The sequence below is a fragment of the Microtus pennsylvanicus genome, chromosome 8 (assembly GCF_037038515.1).
Source record: "Microtus pennsylvanicus isolate mMicPen1 chromosome 8, mMicPen1.hap1, whole genome shotgun sequence".
In the NCBI taxonomy this organism is placed as follows: domain Eukaryota; kingdom Metazoa; phylum Chordata; class Mammalia; order Rodentia; family Cricetidae; genus Microtus; species Microtus pennsylvanicus.
In genome coordinates, this window is record NC_134586.1 from 80,123,871 (window position 1) to 80,151,554 (window position 27,684).

Below are 27,684 nucleotides of genomic sequence, written 5' to 3' on the forward strand. Positions count from 1 at the left end.
CACACACACACACACCCTTTTACAAGAAGTAGTGAGCTCTTTGCTGTAAAACACACAGAAGTCAAACACGAGCTGTGGAAACTGCTCCCCCCTTCTCACCATTGTGGCTCCTGGCTCTCTTCCATCTACTGCTGGAACCTCTAACACCAGTTCCCTGCAAAGTGTGGCGCTCTTGCCAGCTATGGTCTCTGCTTAGCTACTCCTTCCTGCAAAATGCTGCCTTCATTATTTTTTTTTCTGTCCCATATGTCTGTCTCTCACCAGGCGCTTTCTGCATCCTGTTGGGCCAGGGGAGGGTTGATCGCCTCTGACTTTTGGAAGCTGAGGTACAATTTGCAGACTGAAGTTCATCCGGAATGCTTGCTGTGAGTCGCCTGCAAGTGCCCTATGCTTACCCGCTCCTGGTGTTCCTCCCTAATTGTTTCGATCTCACTTGCACATCAGTAATGTCAGAACACCTTCCCCCTCCCATAGCCTAGAGAACGCAAGTGCAGGCAAATGATAAATCAACATGACCGGATTTTGTTTCTGAGTTTTAATAATTTAACAAAGGAATTGGAATTCAACCAGGGAAGTATTTATTAACAAAATTTTATTGATAAAATAACATTAAAGATTTGTGAACAAATTAAAAATCCCCGTAAAAGAAAATTACATCAGCTAGGATGTAAAAAAAAAAAAGTATGTCTATGCCTGGGCGAAGGAAATATTTTCTGTTCTGGATTGGCTATGTTAAGCAACATCAGTAATAGTGAGGATTTTAATTCGTAGAAAAGAACTATGACATAATCCTGGCAGCCAGAGTAACAGCCACTGTGGGACAAACGCTGTGTGGAGTGGGTGATGCATCCTTTGCCCACTTTTCCTCAACTCCATGCCTGTTCCAACATCTTAATTTGCCTTCCTGCCTCGATCTGTCTGCTCTTCCTTAGCCCCCTGACCTGTAGAACATCTTGTTCTGTAAGCATGGCTGCCATTTCAGTGACAGCTTTCCCTGCTGGCTCAGGTCTGCTCTTTGCTGGCTCCTTTGGCCCAGTGCCTCTGACCTTGGGTGGCTGCTGCTTTGAGTCTGCCTGGCTTCATTCCCGAAGCAAGTGGTGAGTATGAACTATAATAGAAGACATTGTTTTAAGTTTTCAACTTATTTTAGGTACTGACAATGTAGTGTCAATGTCTTAAGGACTTATCAGCCCAGGGGATGTTGTATTTGGTGAGCTAATGTCACTCACAGCAAGGAGGAGATTGTGGATGATTTGTGTTTTACACTAAAAATGATTCAACACCGAATGAACTTTTTACCCATAATCTTTTCTCCTTGCTCTAGGATCTTGAGGAATGAGGACAATGGAAAGTTTTCTGTTTGGGGTTTGGGACTCTTTTGGGTCACAATTCTGTCAGATCTCCTGTACACAACCATCGCTCTATTGACCCAAAATGACACTGATAGAAAATATGAAGTTATTCTTGGGGAACATGGAAAGATGTTATGAGCTTTGGAGAAGCTCATGGATTTTGAGGGGAAAGCTCTCCCTTTGATTAAGGATTGCTGGGTATCAGCGGCTCCATCAGATTGTAACTTCTACTTAAACTTCTACATAAGCCCGAAATGGAACCAGAGTGTTATCTTGGGGTAGATTCAGTGATAGTGACCTCAAATCAGATCAGCTATTCCAGAATCCATGTTAAATCATCAGCAATAAAGTCCAGTCAGGGTCAGCCATGCATAGAGACAAGAAAATGGTGTAACTGGAGGTGTCTCTCCTGCCCACCAGTTCCTGAATAAACACTCAAAGGCTTTTATTAGTTATAAAAGTTTGGCCAATGACTCAGGCTTATTACTGACTAGCTCTTTTAAATTAACCCATTTCTATTAATCTATGTATAGCCATGTGGCCTGTGGATTACCAGTGAGATTCTGGCATGTTGCTCCTTGGGTGGCAGCTGGCATCTCCCAGACTTCACCCTTCTCCTGTATCTGTTTGGATTTCCCGCCTGACCCTATTTTGCCTGACTGTTGGCCAAATCAGCTTCCTTATTAACCAATGGTAATAAAACATATTCACAGCATACAGAGAGACATCCCCCATCAAAATGGTGGCATTCTTCCCTGTTCCTCGGCCATATGATATGATATGATGATATGTACGTTCATGTGCCTGCGTTTACGGATGTACGGATGTACATGTGCCTTTGCCCTTTGTGGATACAGATGCCTGTGCCTGTGTTTGTATATTTGTGTATGCGTGTGTGCATGCACATATGCTTGTGCCTATCTCTGTGTATGCTCATGTGCCTGTGTTTGGGAGTATACATGTACCTGTGTCTATGTGTGTGCCTATGTGTGTGTGTGTGTGTGTGTGTGTGTGTGTGTGTCTGTTTGTGTACATAAATGAGATGTCTAAGACTTGTTATCAGGAGCAAATCTTATCCTCATTCTGTTGGACAGATAGAGTAGTCAAGTAAAAATCATAATGCTAAAAGCTAAGTTGATGTGAGGGTTAAATGATAAAAAAATGCCATCACTTTCTTGTTTTAATTCATATCTAGAAATTTCCTCTGCTAGTCCAATTGCAATAGATCAGGCAGTTGTGGACAGCTTATACTTTATTTATCTGGATTATTGTCCCTTTTGAATAATCCATCAGTTTACTTGGGGAGGCATGTGCTCTATTAGAGAGGTTAGTGATACTTTGGGCAGTGATAGATAAGGTGATACTACGAACTACGACAGTGTGGCTGGTTTTCTGGAACCAAGGATAGATTCTCTGCCACAAGCCTTAGGGGAAAGCTTTTGTGAAGGAGGCTGACAGACCCATGTGTCGCTGTGTGTCAATGGTGGCGTGCCAGTGTGGCAGTAGGGTCCTGGCTTTGCTCCTTATTCTTTACTTTTGTCATTCTGGAAAGCATTCCCATTCCCATGTTGAAACCAGATATCCAGGAATTAATGACCTCGATCTTCCTTGTACCATTCCATTGTGCAGGGTAAAGGCAGAATAAGAGTATGCCCTTGTGGCAAATGCTGGCATTGTATTTGGTAGCAAGGATCAAGAACCAACAGTGATGAAAAGCTGACAGCTAACAAGGTTCTTCCATGTACAGTCTCACTTCTCACAACAACCTTGTGAGGTAGGAACAGGAGATAATGCTTTTATTTTCACTTGTCAAAGCTAGACACCAAAGACCATAGAGTGCAAGTGATTTGCCCTCAGTCATAGTAAATAGCAGGACCTAAACTTAGTACCACATCTTCTGACTTTGCAGTCTGCTTTTTACCTTAAGCTACTGCAGAAGAGTCTCCAGTTTGCACATTGGGAAAAGTGCACTGTAAGCAGGCATATAACTTGTTTACAAGTCGGATGGCTTGGAACTAATGCTTTAGCCACTAGAAACTGCTGGGTCACAACTTGCAGGGACTCTAAAAGAGCAAGATGTCTGCAATCTGGCTTTCAACTTTGGATATTAGAAGATTGCCCAGGGCTCCCTGGCATCAAGGAGCAGAGGTGCAATCCCATGACTACCACTGCACAGCTACAGTGCTTCCTAAGCCAGCTTATCTGACCTCCTTATTGGATTGCAAACTTCTTGAGGCAAGAACATGACTTACTCATTGCATTCCCAGAATTCAGTGCAGTGCTAGATCTTTTTCAAAGTTAAGTTCATAAGGGCATTGTATGTTTCATAAACAGCTTCCGAATTTTGTTGGAAAGAGGTTGTTTTCACGGAATAGACCTGGGGGAAAACTCAGCTTTCTTCGTGGAAGGGTGGTATATACCAGCACTACAACATTAAGGTAGAGAATAGCATCCAAGTGATCCTAATCTGCAATGAAAAAAAAATCTACTTTTTATGGATTCAAGTCAGAGGCTCTCCATTAGCCAAGAACTCATGTAAAATGTATACATTTTGGTCTTTGAGTAAAGTCAATGTCTTTTGCATGGAGAAAAATAAACCTGTCATAAATATGAATATGGGTATTATTTTAGTAATATGGAGAGGAATTTATTACAAAATATGATTAATCACAGTCATAACTGATTCAGTGAGAGTTGGAAGAGAGTTCTATTTTTCTCTGGTTTAGTCTGCCAAGGCACATTCTCCTTGGTCCTTCACACCTCCCTGTATCCCGGTCATCTGAGAACCCAGGTGATTCTTGACCAGGTCGGAGCTGGGGGCAAGAGGACACCACTGCTGTGATTCAGACTTGGACCTCAGTTTGGATGCTCTAGACCAAGATACGTTGGCAAACAGTCCACGATGGACAAGGATCATCGTTCCCAGGTTAAAGACTGGTCCAGGACCAGAGAGCAGCGGTCGTTTGCTACTCTTCAACAGGAGAAGTGTAGCAGGTCTTACAGCCTGGTGAAGACAGCTTCTTGAATGGAAGAAGAATTTTAAATTTAGGAGACAGCACATCAGCTCACCAGTTTGTGGTCCTCAGGATCAAATGAGTCCTGAAATCAAGAGGTGGGTAAGGGCTCAATAGCTCCGGGGTTGGTAGAGGTTACGGGTCATCAAGAGGCCTTCCTAGTTGTGAAGACTGGTGCAGGCTACGGCTGGATGCCTGGTTTTTCCAGGTATTACCACCAAGTTTCAAACATGGCCTTAATGGCCAAGCATTGCTTCTTTCGGGCATTGCAGTTTCATTTTGCAGGGCTGGAGCCTGTGAGAAAACAAAGCATAGGATATCAAGGTTGAGGATGGACAAGGAACAGCTTTGAATGTCTTGTCACAGTTAATAAGGCTCCACTTTGAATGTCCACTGAGAAGAATAAGGAGTATGAGGTGCGGCCCCTAATAAACTTCTCAATTGTGGCTCCATGGGTTTCTTGGACCCTGGGCAGCCACCAAGGTCTGCTGAATTTATCAGCAGCTGGTTCTATACAATCTGCTTCAGGGAGGGCTTAGGAGTTTGGCCAAGTTGGGATTAGCATAACTTTGGGTTAGCATCACCCCAAAGGTTTGGGATACCATGACCAGAAAATGAAAACAGCACTGTCTTACAATAAAGAACGAATAAAATGCTTCTCTAGTGGTGATGCCCAGTCACACATGACATCCTGGTGCCCAAGTCCTTGGATTTTGAATCCCATAGATTAATAGTCAGTGACTGGTTTTAGAATTTGCATAAACTGTAGAATATGTACTAATTAGTTTTTTAAATTGTTGTTGTTGTTTTGTCAACATGACTCAAGCAATCATCTGGGAAGAAAATGCCTCCATCAGTTTGGCCAGTAGGCATGTTTGTGGTACATTTTTCTTAATTAATGATTGATGTTAGAGGGCCCACTCCACTATGGGTGATGCCACCCCTGGAAAGGTCATCCTGGGTTATATAAGAAAGTAAGCTGAGTGAGTCACGGGGACCAAGAAAGCAGCGTTCCTCCATGGCATCAGCTCCATTTCCTGCCTCCAGGTTTCTGCCTTGAGTTCTGCCCTGACTTCTTTTCCCAATGGACTGGAATATGAAGTAAACCTTTTCTCCCCAAATTGTTCTGTGTGTTTATCATAGTAGTAAAGAGCAAAATGGGATGGTTAATACTTAATAATGGGATGGTACTAATAAATACTTAATAATGGGATGGTACTAATACTTAATAATATATAAATCTTGGCCAGGCGGTGGTGGCGCATGCCTTTAATCCCAGCACTCGGGAGGCAGAGGCAGGCGGATCTCTGGGAATTTGAGGCCAGCCTGGTCTACAAGAGATAGTTCCAGGACAGGCACCAAAGCTACAGAGAAAACCTGTCTCAAAAAACCAATATATATAAATCTTACCATGATTGTAACCAATCAAGGTTTGTATTGCTCAGTTTTTACCCTACTTGATTGTAGGATAAATATGTATGATTTAGTGACTTTCCTATTTCTTTTTTTTCCATGAAAGAAAACTTTTAAAGTTTTTATGTAATGCTAATTACTTTGTTTTCATCAAATTTTAACTGTTTCAAATTATGTGTGTTTGGGAACATATCTGTGTTTTAACTCAACATGAAAGCATTTTTGCATGGGTAAAAGTGGTCTTTTTACTTCGATCCCTTTTGAAATACATCAATACACCATATAAACATTAGTAGGTTAGAAATCATGTTACACATTTATATCATTAAAGCCTAAATGACACAATTTCTATTTTGCTATATATCACAATCTACAGATTATTTGGATGATTACGAGATACCAAAAATTATAATTAGCACCAAACAAAAAATGTTACAAGAAAAGAAGTCAAACCATAGGAAATATAAACCATACCACCATCCTGCAATAACATCTGTAATCCAAGTTTTATATATACCTGTAATCCAAGTTTTATATATACCTGTAATCCAAGTTTTATATATTCCTGCAATCCAAGTTTTATATATATCTGTAATCCAAGTTTTATATATACCTGTAATCCAAGTTTTATATATACCTGTAATCCAAGTTTTATATATACCTGTAATCCAAGTTTTATATATTCCTGCAATCCAAGTTTTATATATATATATCTGTAATCCAAGTTTTATATATACCTGTAATCCAAGTTTTATATATTCCTGCAATCCAAGTTTTATATATACCTGTAATCCAAGTTTTATATATTCCTGCAATCCAAGTTTTATATATATCTGTAATCCAAGTTTTATATATACCTGTAATCCAAGTTTTATATATTCCTGCAATCCAAGTTTTATATATATCTGTAATCCAAGTTTTATATATACCTGCAATCCACGTTTTATATATATATGTAATCCAAGTTTTATATATACCTGTAATCCAAGTTTTATATATACCTGCAATCCAAGTTTTATATATATATATGTAATCCAAGTTTTATATATACCTGTAATCCAAGTTTTAAATATACCTGCAATCCACGTTTTATATATACCTGCAATCCAAGTTTTATATATACCTGCAATCCACGTTTTATATATACCGTTTGAAATGCATAGTCTGCGAACTACTTCTAACTCTCATTTGGGAGGTACAAGGGTAAAACAGTTGTTTTCACAAACAAGCTAATGAGAATTTATTTTTCTTAAAAAGTTTTATTGCATACCTTTAATTAAAAACAATAGAAAACTAAGTTGCTTTGTATTTTTTTCATTTGTAACTACTAGAAGTAGATATAACTATAAAGCATGGCACAAGTTATCTCCATAAATACTGTAAATTCTTTCTGTAGATTCTTTTGATTCTCTTTCTCCCTGATAGAAAGGCGTTAGGGAATAAATATGAAATGAATTCTACTTAATTTATGGAATGATATTTTGAAGAAATTTTAAAAATACAAAGCCAAGGCCAGCTGGCCTGGGTCTGAAAAAGCCTGGGATAAAACCGGACTCGCTGAACATAGCAGACAATGAGGACTACTGAGAACTCAAGAACAATGGCAATGGGTTTTTGATCCTACTGCACATACTGGCTTTGGGGGAGCCTAGGCAGTTTGGATGCTCACCTTACTAGACCTGGATGGAGGTGGGCGGTCCTTGGACTTCCCACAGGTCAGGAAACCCTGATTGCTCTACGAGCAGATGAGGGAGGGGGACTTGATCGTGGGAGGGGGAGGGAAATAGGAGGCGGTGGCGGGGAGGAGGCAGAAATCCTTAATAAATAAATACATTTAAAATAAAAAAATAAAAAAAATACAAAGCATTATTTTCTGTGGTTCACCTGACATTTTGCATATGGTTATTAAATTTCAGAATTATAGTTGTAATTTAACTACATTTGGTTAAATAGATGTATTTGTCTTTGAGTGACTAATAGGATCATAAAATATTTGTGCATTCAACGAGATCTTCTTAGCGATCCACATCAATTATTCCATATACACTTGGTAATCATCTCAGTAACGACCATCTGGGGGTACCCTGTTTCTGAGGACAGATGTAATTTTTATCCAAATGATTCACTATGTTTCTATTCATTGTGCTTCTTCTTATAATATAATGACTTTCCTATTTCTTGAAGCCAAAGACACATATCTTACACTCCAGTCATTAAATATCATAACCATAAAAGTTTAAAGCCACAGAAGGAATCTTGAACATGGGCACAAATCACATATCTTGATTTCAGCCAGACTCAGGAGGCGCCGGTTACTCCTGCGTCTGCATCTTTGTCAGGAGAACTTGTATCCAAGTCTCATGGTTCACAGAACCTTTGCTCATTACACAATTTAGAGAAGAGGAAGTGCTTCCTGCTGATTGTGTTGGTAGGAGGTAGCACTTGCCAGTTAACTGAATCAGATTTCAGCTGTTTTAGTAGTGTAAATTACTGGATTACACTCAGTGTGGAGACCAGTCCTAAAGTCTCAGAAGACATCAGAGTTAATCAGAAAGTTCCTGAGCACGCCTTTCAAAAAATCAAAATAAAACAAAGAGATGCTAGATTTGTAAATAAGTAGTCTTGGGGAATACTGGTCTTAAGTAATCTTGTTTACCTGTGTCTCTGACCCGAGACTGTTGTTTTCTTCTTTGGTGCTGTGGCACTTTGGCCTCATTTGTGCTGGACCAGAGTTTAAAAACTGTGCTAGTCCCTGCGACCTGCAGTGAGTCTTAGGGTATCTTTCTTCACAACTTGTAGAATGGTGCTTCGCTGAGCATTGTTTGGAAATTTTGGGGTAACAACTAACGGGACATGATTGTTCTATTATTTTTTAGTGCATTTTCTCTATAATAATTGAACAGATTAAGAAACTTTTATTTATTTATACATTGTACCCAAATTAACCTAAATACTTTGGAAAATAGGAAATGTGTACAAGGCATAAATTTTGTCCTTACTAGACTTATGACCTAGTTAGGGAGATAGCTCTATCATACATAATATAACATTAAGCATTAAGATGCTTAATTCAATATTTGCTGAAGCCACCTAAGTATTAGGGTAAATAGTTCACATTAGTGGATACAGTTATTGCAGAAAGGAAGATAAAATATTGGACTAATGGGAGAGAAAATCAAGGAGGTGGTAGGATGTGTTTTATGTTTTAATTTTTTTCTAGAATTTTGAAAGGTCGTCTGCTTTTCTGAATTAAGGAAGAGTACCCAAAACTTGTTGGGCCCTTAGGTTCTAGAAATTTGAAATAGGGTGAAGACAATGCTTTGGTATATTGCAAAATGCTGAATATATTGCTAATATATTTATCACATATCTTGAAACATTTATATATAAGATCAGAGTTTTACAAGAGGCTAGCTCTAACTCATTTGTGAGAGACTCCCGCTGTGAAGTGGGAGTCATCAGGGAGCCAGTCCTCACCTCCAGAGGCTAGAATCTTAGCCCCAGTTAATACACAACTAACTTCTTTCGGGGAGGTAGAAACTTTAGGAGATGAGATTCTTTGGGGACATTACGGCTTTTGTGTCTTTGAAAAGATGAGCACCCCAAAATAAGCCTCAATTTTGACTTAGGAAATAATTAGTTTTCCAAGTGGACTAATAATACATGCCTTGGCACATTCTAGTCCTGTGGAGGACTTCCTGCCTCTGTGAAGACAGAAACCATAGGAAGATGGAAGTGACCTCCACAAGCCCACCCAAACCAATGCCTGGATGCCTGAGGGCATGCTTCTCTTTGCTGAGAGCACAGAGCTGCTCAGGGGATTGATGCTAGAGCAGAGAAGCCTAGGCTTCCCGACCCTTCACAGCAGCCCAAATGCCTCTCGGATTTGGGGGTCACACAAAGGCTGGCACCTGCTTTTCTTCTTTGTCCTAACTCAGAGAAGATGGAATTCCTGTGCAGTCAGAAATAATACAGGCGACTCAAGGGGCAGAGTACTCATTGTTGGACTTCTAATGTTGTTTTTGTGTTTATCCTTTGGCAACATCTATTGGCTTTTTCCGTGTAGGTTTTTAAATCACAACGTTGTTTTATACGTTGTGGTATTTAAATGCTAATCAGAAAAAAGGATGTAAAACAATTGTAGACACATGATACCATACAGAGGATTGTCACGGTGTGTGTTTGATAAGGACTGGTTTCGAGCCAGGAAACAAGGGGACCCGACGGCCAGCACGCAGCTCCTCTCAGCTGTTCTTCTTTTTCACCTTGGCTTCTCTAGCTCAGGACATGCTTTGAAAACTGCTCACAAGATGGTAGAGTTGCCTTTTTATTTCACCGATGTGCTGCAACGTCAGACTCTCATGTGATGAGCCCTGGACCCTAAACCATCTGAAATTATTAGTTATTTCATGCTTAAGAAAGTCGAAGGAGAAAAACCCAGAGAATAAGCTTCCAAATATCATGGCAATTATTGTTAGGCTTCCATGTTGAGCTCCATTGTCAACAAGACTTTGAGTTTGACTTTCACTGGGGGCTGCTGCCCAAATGCAGCACTTTGTTTCAGCAAGCCTATGGGACAGGGTTTGTTGCGGTCCATTCAGAAGCCTGACACACTCACCTACATGGGCTTGTGATCCTTGACCATGAAAAGTTTAGTTTCGATGTCTAATTCTGATGAACAAAAGTCATATGCAAGAATAACAATAGCCTCTAGTGGAGAGACAATAAGTAAAACCAGGAGCCATTTGATCACAATAGAGTAGCAAAACACAGTAAAGGCAAAGCAGAACTGAAACAAATACGACACACTATTGTGCATACATTGTGGATACTCTTTAAGTTGTTCATATGTGTATTAGGTTAGAACTTTGTGGACACTGGGCAAAATTTGAACACACCAACACTCTAATTGTTAACATTTATTCTTGGCAAAACTATTGCCCCGCAGTTCTAAATGTGCTTCTTTTGTGGTTTCTCTTGGCAAGCCCATCTCTTTCTGTTCACTATTGACTTACCTCCAAAGCATAATTGAAAAGCCATCCGTTTCATTGCAGAATTGCAACAAAGTCAGGATTGGCCTTGTGCTTTCTGTCTCTAGAAAATGTGTTCCGACATTCAGGACCATCTGATGCATGCACAGGAGACCGATGGTCATGACAGGATCTTAAAGTGTCTATCCTGTCAGAATTTGGGGGCATTCCTTCCCAAACTGAAATTAGAATGAAGAAGTATTGTCCTTGTCCTTTTAGCTTCTGGGCCATTTGTGGTAGATAAATAGTCATGTTTTATATTTATCCTATGAAGTATAACTTTTTGCAGAGAAGTATCCATCAGTTTTGCCTTGAAATGTATTAAGCACACATAAAACACTACAAGCATAAGCTACAAATCTCACAGGCTTGGTAAGTGCAGGAGTGGAGTTTAAATGTTGTAGCAAAGATGTTAAAGCAATGCACAATTACAAGATTGAGATGTCACACTAAACTCATTCGCAGGGGATTCTGTCCTGTTAAAAAATTTTCTTTTTAACTCTTGCGAGGTAACAGTGATCACTCATGAGATGTTTCTGTTGTTGTTCAGTGTGCAGTTCTCTCTCTCTTTTACACACACACGTAAATACAGACACACAGGCACTCCCACATGGAGTCAAAACCAACGGCAGTGGGTGGTTTATGTCAGGACTGGTTTTGACGCCCCTCTCCCAGAGTAAGATAAATGTAAGTGATGAGCTCCTGGGGTTTGGTTGAACTCATTTTGTATTCAACACTCTGCCTGGCCCCTTTCTCATCTCTTTCTCCCTGTCTTTGTGTGTTCAAGCCTACTTGAGTTTCTTTTTTCTTTTGTAGAACTTGGTCCTTTTGATGTGCTGCAGGGCACGCCCTTCAGCAGAGAGTACTTGCCAGGAATCGGAAACATCAGCACACAGCTCTGAGAGGCTACTGTACAATAGCCAGCCCTGCACCCCTGTGCAGGACCCTTTCTCTCCCATAAAGCAGCAATGCTTACTGTCTCCCACAACTGTGGGTTTAAAGGAACAAAAGCTTCACAGTGTAAATGCAAAGTACAGATTTGTTTAGTGTTTGACCTGGTTGACCCCATGGTTGTCGCCTAACATGAGATGCGTCTGCATGGATTAGATATACTCATTACTTCAGCTGAATTTCTTCTGCAGTTATAAAAAAATGTATTTCTGTTTTACAGCTGCTGCAGCGTCAGTATGTGTAAGAACTGGGACGTCAGTATGTGTGGGTCCCGGGGTCTTCGGCTTCTCTCCATTATTTTCCCCCAAAATCATGTAATCAAGTGCAGTGCTTTAACCCTTCGTGTGCTGGGACAAGGTGAGAGGGCAGAGGTGTCAGTATTGCAGGGCTACTGTTAGGCGCGCCATCTCCATGGTTCACAGAGAGACTAGAGAGCAGCAGGCGTTAATCAGTCTTCTGCTGCCGCAGCTAAAAATGTTTACTAAGGGGTTACATTCCACGTCACACGTCTGTATTTACTCACATGTGTTTCATGTGACAGATCCTTCAGGACTATGTCACTGAATTAGAACTTGGAACTGAAAATCAAAAGAACAAAACAAAGAAAATAAGGGAGAATCATGCAATTTAAACTTATACACACAAAAATATAACCGGCCTAAAACTTCCAAGTAGAACTAAAATTCAAATAATAGTTAACTTTAACTTTCCCAGGTATTTCAAAGAAACATTTTTAAAACAAACAAACAAACCAAAAAAAAAATGAGAAAAGCAAGATTGAAAGAAATCTGGTGCTTTTCTAGCTTGACTGCCATGCAAAACCACCTGGTGTGATGGACACTTGGTTTAATTTTGTCTAGACACTGAGCTCACTCTTATGTGAACACCCTGCCAGCATTACTGAAAAAGTTGTCATTGCTAAAAAGTTGATCTGTGAAAAAATGGAAATTTCCCAGCAAACATTTATTTTCGAATGCTTTAGATTCAATTTTTTAATCACACTGCAACTAACGATATGCCTGTGCTTGTGACATTGCTGAAGACTCTAGAGGAATAATTTATTGGCAATGTGGCACTAATTCTGTATTCTTAACTTATTTCATGCTTAGGTGATAAATCAACCAACCAGATGTTGTTATAAATTTTGAACACTGATATATATGGATAAAGAAAGAGAAGATAATTCGATTTTTCAAATATAGGCAAAATGCATGTTTTTAGAAACAAACATGTAATAATTCTTGTAACAAATTCACATACACACACACACACACACACACACACACACACACACACACACCCAGAATGATCACACTCTTCTTTCTTGACTACAACGTGTCCCGTTGCCATCAGTGTGCTGCAAGTGGATCAATCAACACCCTTTACAGTCTACAAACAACCTCCACCAGTAGTGGGACTCCTGCAATTCATTGCCACCTGAAACATTCTTAAGGACACAGGCGCAGAAAGGAGAGCAGCCGAAGCACTCGTGTCTCGGCAGAGTCATGCCTTTATCCTGTTTCTTTCTGCAAGACCACAGGACTGTTCTGAAATTAGCTGTTTCCGAAGTGTTTGGGCTCCCATTTGGTCAGGTCGCAGGCGCGCCTCAGATCCTGCCCATAGTGCTCTAGTGCTTTTCAGTGTGGCAATGGCTGACTGACTCTGCTCTTGATTCCCATCCTGGCTCTTAAACACCAGGGAAAGCCCTGCTTGTGAAGAAGCAGTGTCTGGGCCTCTGGGGTCAGGAAGGGCTGCTGCTTTCAACACCACAGTGATCCAGTAGATTGTGTACTAGGAACTCATCTCGCTATGGGTAGTTGTTTCCTGTGTCCCCTTTTCTTGCTGGAACACTGTATTTAACTGACAAGATTTTATAGTGGGTTGGCATATACAAGCGCATCACCTATAATATATTTGAACACAAACCAAGTGTTCCTATTCTTAAAACTGTGGAAAATTCCAGAGATAGTCAGACTTTTGAAATGGATTGATGCATATCGGGTCTAGAAGTAGTTCACTTTACTTCACCAATAGCTAAAATTAGATTTATTACAGCTTTAACAGGGTTTGGTGGCACATGCCTTTAATCCCAGCTCTTAGAAGGCTGAAGCAGATGGAGCTCTATGAGTTCAAAGCCAGCCTGGTCTGCATAGAGAGTTCCAGGTCAGACAAAACTACACTGTGACAATGTATCTAATAACAACAAAGTATTATAGCTATAGCTGTGCCAATAGGAGTTGCTTAAAACAAAAGAACACCCATGAATGTAGTTAGAATTTTTTTATTAAAAAAACAATTGAATTAGAGATAAGATTCTTGAATTTAATATTTGAATTACTTTTTATAGTAAACATTTAATTACAAAAGGAGTTAGAAGACACACTTAAGATAAGAAATACAGCTAGCTAATACAGAATGATCACTTTTACCAGATAAACATGTAGACTTTAGATCTTTAAGCATTAGAGTTATACAATAATTGAATTAGTTGAACTCTTAGTTACTGTCTTCCAAAGCTTTGTTTCTGGTTATCTTTAAAGCTACTTAATTTAATATTTCCTATTCTTTGTTTTAATCATCGTCCTCTGAGCCCCAATAAATCTGACTGAGTATAATCTAGACTTTTTTTTTTAAAGAACACAGTGGGTTGTATGACTCTTGAGGTCACGACCTCCTTTTCAGGACTCCGGGGACCAACTATTCCAAATCTTTCTTCTATAATAAAGGAGACAGTCTGGGGGGCGGGGGGGAGAGGCTGTGACTGGAATAATCAGCACAAAGTTGTAAGAACAATCCCAACGCTGTCGTGTTTTGAGTAACGCATTGCAATGTCTTATTTACGGCGAACATTTGTAAACATCTCCGCAGACACAGCACCACTGCGAGCCCCGCTGCCACAGATCCAGTAAAGCAGGAAGGAGTATAAACGTGAGAGAGATGTCAGGCTGATCCTTAGACCAGTGTAGGTGCTCAGGGGCTCCTAGTGTTCAGGGACAGTTTACGCTTGGCCTCCCGTTTCCCCGGTGAGGCGGCCATTGTGCAAGCTTCCTTTCCCCATTTGCTCTTGGGATGCGGCAGGAGGAAGTGGCGTGTCACTTATGTTTCTAGTCTAACAGACTTCCGCATTAGCAGCTTGCAACATGTGCTGGCTTTGTGAATGAACCCAGCTCTTCCGTCTCAGCCTGCGACTGTGCTTTTCAACCTTCCAGATACTGCAACCCGCATGCTGTGGTGACCCCAACCATAATATTATTTCCGGTGCTACTTCATAACTGTAATTTTGCCACTGCTATGAACCGTAACTCAAATTTTTGTGTTTTCCCATTCAACCTCCGAAGGGGTCTGACACACAGGTTGAGAATCGCTGCCACAGGAAGCCACAACTGAACGGGCATTGAAAGACTGAGATCTCCGAGCTGTAGAAAAGATAGGAAACAGATATCCGTGCTGTCCGTAATTTAAACCAGAGTAATTCAGCTAGGCTGAGGGCTGTGGTGATAGCACTCAGTGGGTCCACACATGCTCCGCATACGTTGTTCTTTCTGTCTCCAGTGTGGATGGAGACACGTATGTGAAACTCACTCTTCGCCATTCCTCTCGGTTGCTTCCACTTCCCCCACACGTGCTGACGCCCTGAAATGGTGCCAAGATGCTGGATTTTTACACACAGCCATTGATGTCGGAGGTACCTATGCATGGAGCCCACACTAGATCCTCAGCGAGCTGCTTGTTGTCCCAGGCTGAGACGCTGTTCCTTTCAGCTCTAATGGTTTGGCTGCTTCTGGTCATTTGTGGAAATAAATCATTTGGAAAGCCTGGGATCCCCAGATCATCCCTGTGTAAATCTTCTCCAAGTGCCATCGGCCCAAACCAATAACTTCTCCCACCATTTTGTTTTATTTGTTTTAAAGAAAAATGTTTGCCATTTTCCTTCCTTATGCTTCCAGTTTCTCTCTGGCATCTCAGTCTCTCCAACTCTCCCATGTATAATACCGAATTCTAGAAACAGCTAATACACACACACACACACACACACACGCGCGCGCGCGCGCTAAATAAACATAGGTAGATTAAAAAAATAAATGAGATATTTTGATTTTTAAAAACTTGACATCAGAGTATGTGAGTGGCCTGACTTGACTGGGAACTCCCAAAGAGGCCTTGTCCCCTTCAGAAGCCCCAGAGATCCCATGGAAATGGTAGGTAGGAACTGCAGGAAGACAGGGTCAGTAAACAGACACCTGTCACACAAGCAACTGCTTTCCAACAGCCTTGTGAACTGGGGGGGGAGGGGGGGTCAGTTCTGGGCTTCAGAACCAAACGCAGTTAGCTGACATCTTACTCCAGTTCTGGGAGACCTTGGGTAGAGGAGGCCTAGGTTCTTTATCATACTTTCTCAGGTCTTTCTGGTACCAGCTGAATTCCAAGATTGCCTCGCGCTGCCCCTGACCCACTGGCGTTAGCTTGCCTCTACTTGCGATCCTTAACAGAGGAGTCCTGTGTTTATTCCCGAGTTAATCACATAGTTTTCATATCAAGGGTAATTATATCTATAAAACAATCAGCCTCTACTTACCTGATAAGAAGGATGGTGATAAAAACAAAAAATTATTATCTCAATGAAACCACACGGGCAGCCTAATGGAAGGATTCTTATTTTTTGAGCACTAGAGTAAATGCATGCTGTCCTGTCTTGATGAATATATTGACCTAGTTCAAGTCAGCACCTTGCTAGAGTTCAAAGTGTAGGAGTGTGCCCTTTCACCAACGGTGTACTTTGTGTTTGCCGGCTCTTGTAGTTTTTCCCATAGCGGGAACTTGTCATGAAAGTATAAATTATGGGGCAGCAAGGTGAATAAAGGAACTTGCCACCCAGGCCGACTTCAATCCCAGGAGCCCATGTGATGGAAGAAGGGAATTAACTTTTGAGATTAATTGTCCTCTTACCGCCAAGTGCAGGCTGTGTGTGCACCTGAGCGTAAACACACATTTTTAAAAAGTGAAAATGAAATGATTTGTGTTGGTTCCTTTTTGTAAGTATAATGGACAGAGTTATAACGTAAGGTGAATTACATGAGCATCATTCTGTAAGCATTTTTTTTTTTTGTCTTATAGGGATTTTCTAAGGTTATCTTATTTTTCTGGTCTGGGTTGTGGATTTTTCCACCTTTCACAGTTTAGCTATTACTAATTGTGACAGTAATGGTTTATGTAAAATAAACCAAGTTGTGTTTACAATACCATTACATAACCTAAAATTAAATGATCACAACTGTGATTCTACAAACATTTCCATTTATGATTAAAAAAGAAAGAACCCTCTCCTATGAAAGACAGCTTCCCGCTGCAGTCTGGATCTGGATGCCTTCTGACCTGTAAGGCCATCAGTGGTTGGTGAAGGTAGGAAGGGGTGTGATCTTGAGCACTCTATGCAAGGACTTGAAGAAGATGGATTAGAGACAGCAACTGTGAGTTCCTCTCATCCGGCGCTCAGTCCTCTGATCCTGGGGCTGCCTCCTGAGCCTCTCATCGGTGAGGAATATCATAGAACAACAGATGCGAGCACGCGAAGGAGGGAGGGGGCAGGGGAGCGCAGTCACACAGACAAGGCAAGATTTATTCCAGGGGGACTGAAGCGGTTACTTCACGTGAGCTGTTTTATGCAAAACGAAGCACAAATCACCTGCAGTTGAGAAACCTTGCCGGAGTGGCGCATAAGGGAGAGAGCGAGTGGGCAAGCTGCACATTCAAGCGCTGCTTCCCTAGAAGCTTTGAAGAAAGCGGCCGGCGACCCCCATCCTCAAGCATAAATGAGCCCTGAACAGACTCATTTGCCATGAAGGATGAGACGAAGAGATGCTGGCGCCTGGGACTCGGTCTCTCTGCGCCTCCTTCCCTGAGTCGTTCTGGTGGGTTTTTGTGTCCCAGAGTTGTCCCTGTGCAAACAACAGGTTGAATATTGTAGGTGTGGGTTATTAAAGTGTCCCTGGGACAATGGCAGTCTGTGTCCCATTTGTAACGCTTGGATTAATCTTTGGAAAGTGCGCACAAAATGTGACATGATGTTGGCTTCCAACATTACTCAGTCTGCATAGCAGCAAATCCTGCCCTGTCTCCCTGGAAATCAAACTCTGCAGACTGGCCCTGCCATCTCAAAGCGACCTATCATTTATGCTAGGGAGTAGGGACACCCTGGTAGCACGGCTGTGGGCTGTGTAATTTTGTAGTTTGGAGAAACACTCAAGGGAATCCCTTGTTGTCTATCTTGTCTACAGTTTTCCTAAAGAAAGTTTGCAGCCGGGCAAATCCTGTTTTATTTTGCTTCCTAGGGAAGAAATAAAAAAGCGTGCATTTTTTTCAAAGAGAATTAATTCCACATTAGTTTAAGGCTATAACCGCTTAAGTGACCTCTTGTCACCTCATCTCCTTCCTCCTCATCTTTCCTATTTGCCTTAAGTTCGAAGGGAAGGACTGAAAAACAAACAAACAAACAAAAATCAGGTATCAAAGACCAGTCACACATCCAATAATACTTCCTCTTTTTTTATGTTTTATACTAAAACTGTGAGGCTCAGTTTTATCTTTTGGTTGTAACATTCTTGGAAAAGAAGTGGAACCTGGGGAAAGGCCTCTCAAGTCACCGTGTATAGAACATCACAATATTATGATTTTGAAAAATAATTAAGAGAGATGGGGGCTGTATTGGGGATTGAGAGTCATCTGAGGGAATTCCCATGGAACATTGTCTGCTATTCAAAATCATCTCCCTGTGTAGGGAGAAATGGAAGTTACCTGACAAATAGGATTCTGGAGAGATGAATCAGGGATTCTCTGAGAGCAGTGTTTTTTAAAAGGTCTGTGTTTACTGCTGGGTCTAGGAGAGCCACGTGTTTTTGCTCATTTACTGTGATATAAGGTGGAGGAAGGATATCAAGGAGCTAGGAATGGCTTTCTGCAAATTCACAGTGACTTCTGTCCACACCAAAGCAAGCTGATGCTCAACCCTTCATGTAGAACACACTTTCATTTTCTTATTCATTGCCTTTAATCAATCAAATCCAGGACTTTCAGACATGAAACCAACTTATGATTAAAATGCTGTGTCAACTTGTTTGGCATACTGAAAGCCAATATATAATAAAGGCTTTTCTTAGAAAAGAAACCGCTTTTGATGGGGGTGGGTCTGTAGTGGATACAGAGAGCTAAAGCTATAGTCCGTACCTAGAGCTCAGAGTTCACTTGGAAGAGTGGGGCTAGGTGACCTTTAGGTGACAGGGCCTGCTTGGGGAAGATATGTCCCCATGTAGAAAAGGTGGCACCTTGGCTCTGACACTTATAAAAGGCCCTGAATCTGGCTCTATTCTTTCTCTGTGGCACCTTGGCCAGGAGGGAGGCCACAGGAGAGCTTGCAAGTAACTTTGTTACATAGATCAAAACTTGCTCCTAGCCTCTTGTGATGGCGCCCTCCCTGGCTTCATTTCCCACCTGCCATGTGTTTGCTTGGACATCATGTTCTAGCAGGTGTGTTGATGCAGGATGTCTTAATTTCGGGGCTGTGGGATTTGAGGCAGGGTCTCATATGCTGCAGGCTGACTCTAAATTTACTATGTAGATAAACTGGGCCTCAAAACTCCTGATCCTCCTGCCTGTGCCTCTCAAGTGCTGGGATTATAACGCCATCCCTGGCTGTGCTGACATTTCTAGGATAGGGTAATAGATACTACAAAAAGAAACATCCAGATTAGCACGTAAAGAAGTCAGTTGGCACTGGATGTGGTGGTATATGACTTTAATCCCAGCCCTTTGGGAAGCAGAGACAGGGGGATCTCTTTGAGTTTGAGGCCAGCCTGTTCAACATAGTGAGTTCCAGGACAGGACTACAGAGCTACATAGTGAGAGTCTCAAAAAGAAATAAAAGAAAGAAAGGAAGAAAGAAAGGAAAGAAGGAAGGAAAAAAAAGCCAGAAAGACTAGACGCCCTTCACCACCTGTGCTTCATACAACAAACTGAGCATGTTCAAAAGTAGCCCAAGCTATACAAAATGAGGAAGAGACCTGTGCTACGTGTCAAGAGCTTTGTGGTCCTTTACTTTTGGGGCTTTTCCCTCAGGTTTCTCCCCCACTTCTACTTTCAGAAGAGCTTTTCCTTTCTGAACAAACGGTCTCTATGTCTATTTCAAGCACATGTCCCTGGTCCACTGCCTTGCCCTCAGACTTTAGAACTTGAATACTTAACCTGTGTCCCTGGGCCACTCTGAAGGGTCTTTCAGAACTCAGGTCCTCACCAGGGGCCAGAGATAAAGGGGGATGTTGCAAACCATGTGGATCGGAAAGAAAACAGTCCGTTTTACAGTGGACGAATGCCATCATCAGTTTGGGAATGTCAGAATAAGAGAAGACAACAGCACCAACAGAGTAAATGAGAGAGCTGGAGATGCCAACTAAAGGCAAGCGAACACATGTGACTTCGGACCGACCCTGTAACGCAGCACCTATGGGAACCAATCATCCAGATACTCTAAAGAACTTGAACACCCAGGTTTTCTGCTACTAATGGGAAACTAGAGAAGGTTTAAAGTCATACATTTTCCCCCCAAAGAAGGCTACTTTTTAAAAACGTTATTACTTGTTGAAAACAGTTTAAAACGAAAATTTCAACATATGGAACCACAGCGCCACCATCTGGCTATATAGATGACTGCAGGCGTCACAACAATTCAGAAAGAGAAACGTGGTCTTGAATTTGTCAGTTCACTTTAAAAATTAAAAATCTTTTTAACCGTAGCACAGGACGGCGATCCAGCTAACTGAGGACTAACAGGAGGATCGCAATTTCAAATCCAGACCGGGCGACAGTACATAGCCTGGAAAACATAGCAATCCCAGATCCCACAGTAAGAACTTAAAAGAGGGTTTGGATACAGCCAAGGGGTGGGCGCAAGACTAGAAGACCTGGGACCCTTGGCTGGATCCCAGTAAAGTTAGCAGTCTTCTTTGTTTTTATTAGAAAATAAAAAGCTTTAAAAAATATATCCTTCAACTTGGTGGTGCTAGTTTGTTGCTATTTGCATAACAGACTGGCTTCGCTTCCCATCTGCACGTGGCCACGGCGTTTGAGAATGTGGCTGACATTCTTAAGGTTCTGCAGCTGTGTAAGATGAAACACAGCCCAGTGAAGGAACACATTTGACTTTGACTTAAGGTGCACACTTAAAACCTGCTTTCGAACATGCAGTTTATGGTTCTTTCCATCTATTCGAAGTCCAAATGCCCTTTCAAATAACTTTAGATTGTAGTGTTGGGAGTACATTCACTCTCTAAGCCCCGGGGCGTTAATAGCTGTGTTTCCATCAGTACACTCCTCTCAAAGAGACTTTTTATGATCGGCTATAAAGACTAAAAAGTCAGGTTTCCCTATATTCGTCACTCGGCTAGGATCTGTCTTTTGACTAACGCAGGTCCATGTTAAATGGAAATAACACTGTTTGCAGACGAATGTGAACATGGACCTGAGCTAAGGGCTTTACATTGATTGAAAAATAAATGATGTCAGCAGTGATCTTGGGAACAACTTATCACCATTTCCATTTTATAGATGAAGAAAATGGAAGCGAGACTGGAGTAGCTTGCCTAAGGTAGTACCGTCATTTCCCAGAACCACCACACGAGGGCCTACTTCCCAGAACCACCGCACGAGGGCCTAGGCGAGAAGCGTTTTCTTTTTTTTCCCATTTCATTACTTTTATTTTCTTCTTCTTCTTCTTCTTCTTCTTCTTCTTCTTCTTCTTCTTCTTCTTCTTCTTCTTCTTCTTCTTCTTCTTCTTCTTCTTCTTCTTCTTCTTCTTCTTCTTCTTCTTCTTCTTCTTCTTCTTCTTCTTCTCCTTCTCCTTCTCCTTCTCCTTCTCCTTCTCCTTCTCCTTCTCCTTCTCCTTCTCCTTCTCCTTCTCCTTCTCCTTCTCCTTCTCCTTCTCCTTCTCCTTCTCCTTCTCCTTCTCCTTCTCCTTCTCCTTCTCCTTCTCCTTCTCCTTCTCCTTCTCCTTCTCCTTCTTCTTCTTCTTCTTCTTCTTCTTCTTCTTCTTCTTCTTCATTTATTTATTTATTAAAGATTTCTGCCTCCTCCCCGCCACCGCCTCCCATTTCCCTCCCCTCCCCCGATCAAATCCTCCTCCCTCATCAGCCCAAAGGGAAATCAGGGTTCCCTACGTGTGGGAAGTCCAAGGACCGCCCACCTCCATCCAGGTCTAGTAAGGTGAGCATCCAAACTACCTAGGCTCCCCCAAAGCCAGTACGTGCAGTAGGATCAAAAACCCATTGCCATTGTTTTTGAGTTCTCAGTAGTCCTCATTGTCCTCTATGTTCAGCGAGTCCAGTTTTATCCCATGCTTTTTCAGACCCAGGCCAGACCCAAAAAGAGGAACATGGGATGTACTCACTCATATTTGGTTTCTAGCCATAAATAAAGGACATTGATCCTATAATTCGCAATCCTAGAGAAGCTAAATAAGAAGGTGAACCCAAAGAAAAACATAGGCATCCTCCTGAATATTAACCTTCATCAGGCGATGAAAGGAGACAGAGACAGAGACCCACATTGGAGCACCGGACGGAAATCTCAAGGTCCAAATCAGGAGCAGAAGGAGAGGGAGCACGAGCAAGGAACTCAGGACCGCGAGGGGTGCACCCACACACTGAGACAATGGGAATGTTCTATCGAGAAGCGTTTTCAAGGAGATCGCAGGAAAACTGATTTTGGATTTTAATCCCCCCCCTCTCTCTCTGTGTGTGTGTGTGTGTGTGTGTGTGTGTGTGTACGTGTGTGCGCGTGCCTGGGGTGTGGCACATTCTACAAATATTGATTAGATTATGCAATAAAAACAAGATTTATTACGGAATGAAGTTGCAATGCTATTCTGACCTATTGACTTTTGCCAGTCAAGAAATGTGGCCTTCTGATGTCCGTATGCAATGTGAAATGATTGAATGAACAAATCCCCATTCCTTCATTCACTTACTGCTTGTGTGGAGAATTCAGGCTCTTGTTTTACTTCGCACCCAATGTTCTGATGGAAACTTTATTTTTATGTTTTCAAGGTCCTGCTGTGTAAATCCACCTTGGTATTTTACTTCTGTATCAAATATGATGTTCCTAGAACCAAAGACCATCTTTTGCTTCATATTTAAACACTGCACCTGGTCTGCGCCATTGCAGACATCCTGCCTTGAATCTTTGTTCGAGGTTCACCTTCCTACAGCCGCCCATATGATATATTCTGATTGTGGTTTTTCCCTCCCTCTGCTCCTCCTAGTTTCTCCCTACCTCCTTTCCTGTCTGGAATAATTTTCTTTCTGTCTCTCCTTAGGGAATAAATAGGTGCCTAAGGATAACAAAATAAAGTAAGATAAATAAAACAACAAAAATTGGAATATGACAAAACACACAAACAAGAAAAAGAGCCTAAGAAAAAGCTCAAGACATGGATATAGACGTAGAGACACACATATTCACACACCCAGGAATCCCATTAAAAACTCCAAGCAGGAAACCATAATATATAGGCAAAGGACCTGTAAGGTAGAAGAAATGGAAAAGAACAGCACCAACCACAAAATTACTTGACTTCACATTATGTGACAGAGACCCTCTGAAGATGCCGCCGAGTTTGTTTTGTGTTGGCCACCCGCTCCTGGGCATGGGGCCTGCCCTTAAGAGTGGTCTGTGTCCCCAGGGAGACTCCTAGAAGAAAACTGATTTTTCATTTACACATGGCTCACAATAGCTTTTAGGTTAGGAATGGCGGTACGTGTGCATGTCTCCTCAGCCCCAGGACTACATCTGCTGCAGACCCGTGCAGGCTCTGTGAGGTCATATATGGGCCGGCCCTCATGTGTCTAGAAGGCCGAGTGGTGCACAGTTTCAGATGAGTCCTTCAGGCAGTTCACTCAACGTATTTTGATCATATTAACCCCCCCAAACCTCCCAACGTTGAGTCTTCTTTGTTTAAACCTATCATGCGTGCTGCCCGTGTATCTTGGATGTGTGGCCTTCCATTGAAGCTGAGTTGACCCGCCAGGGCCCACACTATTGACACCTGCCACTTGACAATGGAGTTTCACCCAGGGGTGGGACTTTGTGACTATCTCCTCTCTCTTGTGCTGGGGTTTTGTGTGGCTTGGCTGTGTGCAGGTCTTGTGCATGCTGTGACAGCCACAGTGAGTTCACGTGTGTATGTGCCCTGCCGTGTTTGGAGAACATGGTTTCCTTGAGTCACCCCCTGCCTCTGGCTCCTATCACCCTTCTGCCTTCTCTTCTGGGCTGCTCCCCGAGTCTTGGGGAGAGGAGCTGTTATAGAGATGTCTCATTCAGTGATCATCACAAAACTTCTTTGGAGATGGAGATTGACACAGAGGAGACTCACAACTGGGGAAGGAACGGAGAATAAGGACTGTGGAGTGCCCTGTCCTAAACGGGACAATATATCACACTTCCTTTTGATCCCTTCTCCCTTCTCATTTCTTTTCCTTTCTCTTTTCCCCCTCCATCCCCCACTCCCCTCAGATACACAAACAAGTTCTCACTCTATAACCTAGATTTCCCTTCAGCTCACAATCCTCTTGCTTCAGCCTCCCAACGGTTGGGGTACGCTTTGGAATTTGGGTTCTGAATCATCACATAAAAGACAATCTTCTGATTGCTGGGAATTTTTTGTGATTGAAAAATATTCTGATATTTTCTTGGAGCAAGGAGACATACTCTCTGAAAGAGGTGTTTGTTATAGTGTGCCTTCTCTCTTTACTTCATATCCTATTGAACACTCCGTTAAAGATTGCTTTTTGTTTATACTACTTGGGATGGTCATTCTACTATGTTTTGTATATTTATATTTAAGCTACAGCTCCCAGATAATTTGTCAACTGTGCTTTCTCTGCCTATACAAAGGCTGCCAGAGATGGCTGAAAAAAATTCTATCTGTGTAGATCAGCTTGGCATAAGGTCAGCTGAATCCTCAACAATGAACACTGGGCTCCTATGTTTCTCTAATGAGTTCCCCTATTCTTTATTCTTACAGCTTTGAACATTCATCTTCACCGGTGATCTGCAAAACACAGAATCCAACAGAGTTTGTATTCACTGTCCTGCTACTGAACCCAGAAGTTACATGAAGGCTTATACTCTTTTGGTTTTGCTTGTACATCATGATGAGATTGTCATTGCTTCCTTGGGAGACTTGTGACATGGATCCTACCCCTTTTTGCTTTTTTATTCTCCACCTGTTCCTGCATTTTCAATGTTCTCATTTGCATAGAAACTCTCAAGTTCATGCTACACTAGCACAAATAAGCAAATAAGCACAATACTTTTTAGCACTTCTTGCTTTGTCACCGTGTTCAATGTATTTATTCTTCCTTCTTCCACATCTGTAGTCTGGCTTTGATTTCCAGCATCTTTATCCCTCTTCTTCCTCCTCCTTTTTTTGCATACCATTTATCCCAAAGTCCTTAGGGACCTCCAACATACTGGTTCTACTAGGTGGCCATGTTCTCTGAGTATTTGACAAGACTGAACAAATATTCCTACTGAAAAAAAGATCTTCTCTTGACCCCTGGGCCGACTCAGTCCTCTACGCATTCTCCCAGTTCTCTGTCAGCTGCTTAGTGGGTTTTAATGCATGTTTTGTCCTTAGATAAAGTTCATCACCTTGGCTCTGCTCTCAGAATGAACTTTGTGTTAAGTAGACTGGCATATCCCTCAGCTCACTTATCACCTCTTAAAACTCAGCTGCTTTAGGGTATAGCTGAAGTCCGGACCCCTGACCCCATTTCCTTCACAAGGCTCTCTCTCTCTACCTCCCACCTTGCAGCTGGAACTGTACTATCTCATTGGAGCTGCGAGGATTCCCCACAGGACAACCCCTCACATCGTGTGTTGTTCCCAATCTTTCTTCTCGGGCAGGGAGACTGATTCTTTAAAACAAATATGATCAATTCATTCCCTACCGCTACTCCACCGTCAATGCCACAAAGCATTCCTAAAAATGGGCCCTGCAAAGTCTTCGATGCACTATGTGAGGAGCCAGGCTCCCTCCTGCTGCTTCCAGCTACTCTCAGTTCATCCTTTCCCACCCATTCCAGGCTCGGCTTCCTCTGTCCAGTCACTGGACAGACGCCCTTCTCTGCCCTCAGGTCTCTTTCATATTGGTCGTTCAGTCTGAGTGGTCCCCATTTCCTTTGCCTGGTACATGCCCAGTAATCCCTCTGGTTTAATTTGGAATCTGATCCTCTTGGGTGCTTGCTGAGCCCTGTTCTGGGTTGCAAATCACCTTTTATGTCCTCTGCGGTAGCGCTTATCTCAGTCTATTGCCATTGCCTGTTAAAGTCTGTCTTCCCTAGAAGACTGCAAACATCTCCCTGAGTCCTGTATTCACAGCTGTTCAGAAGTGACTGGAGCTTGTGAAAGGTGTGCAACTCAGATGGCAGGTGGGTGGCTCCCTTAGGCTTTCATAGTTGTGGTATTTTTTGTCCTCACTATTATTCACTGGCTTTATGCCCCACCCAGGCTACTTCATCTTCCCGAATGCGAGCTGTGCTTCAGTTCACTGTGACTTGCTTCATCTCTTTCCCGTTTTGTAAAAATAATAAAAAAACCCATCTTTTTCTGTACTGAACGTGTGGACATTACATTCAGTTTTAAGGCCAACTTCAACTTCCAAAATCATCCTCCCCACAAAATACTTTATCACCCCAGTAAAAGAAGACCTTGCCTTCCTCTGAAGTCTCAAACATTATGGGCTACTTTAGGTTCCAATCAGACATCATCTTTTATAATGGTTGTGCTGTAGTCCAGGAAAGCAAGATCTGGGACAATGGCCGTCTCTCCCTTCTCTGAACTCGCTGTAATCTGCCGTGTCAGTTTTCAGGAACACAGCACACATTGCCTTGTGGTGGAGCTGTGCACAGATATAGTACCCTTGAAATAAAATAATAGCTGTGAAATAGCAATGGTGTCGTGTCTGAGTGTCTGCAGGGCCTGGTGAGTGTGTGTGCAAGCATACACACATCTCTGTGTATGTGTGATGCGCTCAAGAAGTATAAAAGAGATGTCAAGCACATCAGCAAACCAGTGTTTCCTCATCTCTTCTCTGCATTTCCTTACATGACTTCCTTTTTAAAAAGCCACAGTCCTGCTTTCTCAGGCTCACTTTTATTTTTTAATTAGTAAACAAGTAACAGATCTCCTTATAGCATTTTCACACGTCCTTCATTTTGGTTGATTCTGCCCCACCCTGCTCCTCATCTCCTCCTCTGTGGTCCCCGTCCCCACTGTGTCTTCCTCCCCTCACAGGGTCCCCCTGACCACTTGCACACCATGTACGCTCTCATACCTTACTCATCTTCATATCTTAAAGCCCCCTTTATGGCTCTTGTGTGCACCTTCCTAGTGTTCTGACCTCCCCCACGTTCTCTCCCATACAAACAATAGACACAACAATAGAAGCTAGGATCCATACATGAGAGAGAACATTCGCTATTCTCCTCTCCGAGTCTCTAGCTTTATCCACTTTCCTGCAAATTTCATGAGTTCTTTTTCTTTAAGGCAGAAACCTTTCTTTTGTGTCACATTTTCATTATCTACTTATTTTCTGATGGACATCTAGGTTGATTCCATTCATTGCTGTCATGAGCAGGGCAGCAATAAGCATGTCTGTTCCAATGTCTAGCGTCTGGAGTCTCTTGGGTATAGGTATTGGAGTTAGCTCCTACTTTTTAGTCATTTTCTTCCTCTCAATGTCTTTTACACGCATTGCTTGTTTATTCTCCCTCTGTCTCTGCAGTTGTCAAAGTCCATTCCCTCAGCTCACACACTGCTCCTCTGTGGCAACTGCCTAGCGTTTCCTGCCAGAAGTGCTCAGAAAAGGCTTCACATAAG

The 27,684-nt window shown here is 42.1% G+C and overlaps 1 protein-coding gene across 2 annotated transcripts in view; it reads right to left on the reverse strand.

Annotated features, from left to right (window-relative positions):
* Positions 1 to 608: 608 nt before the first annotated feature.
* Positions 609 to 27,684, reverse strand: part of Grid2 (glutamate ionotropic receptor delta type subunit 2) — a 1,369,063-nt gene continuing 1,341,987 nt past the window's right edge. Inside the window, exons 16-17 of one of the 2 annotated variants that reach the window (XM_075983939.1) lie at positions 12,284 to 12,338; positions 609 to 4,660 (exon numbers count right to left, since the gene is read on the reverse strand). In XM_075983939.1, coding sequence (XP_075840054.1) covers positions 12,318 to 12,338 — 21 coding nt within the window. In that variant the 3' untranslated portion in view covers positions 609 to 4,660; positions 12,284 to 12,317. The remainder of the gene's footprint in view (positions 4,661 to 12,283; positions 12,339 to 27,684) is intronic. The other variant, XM_075983936.1, reaches the window with a different exon arrangement.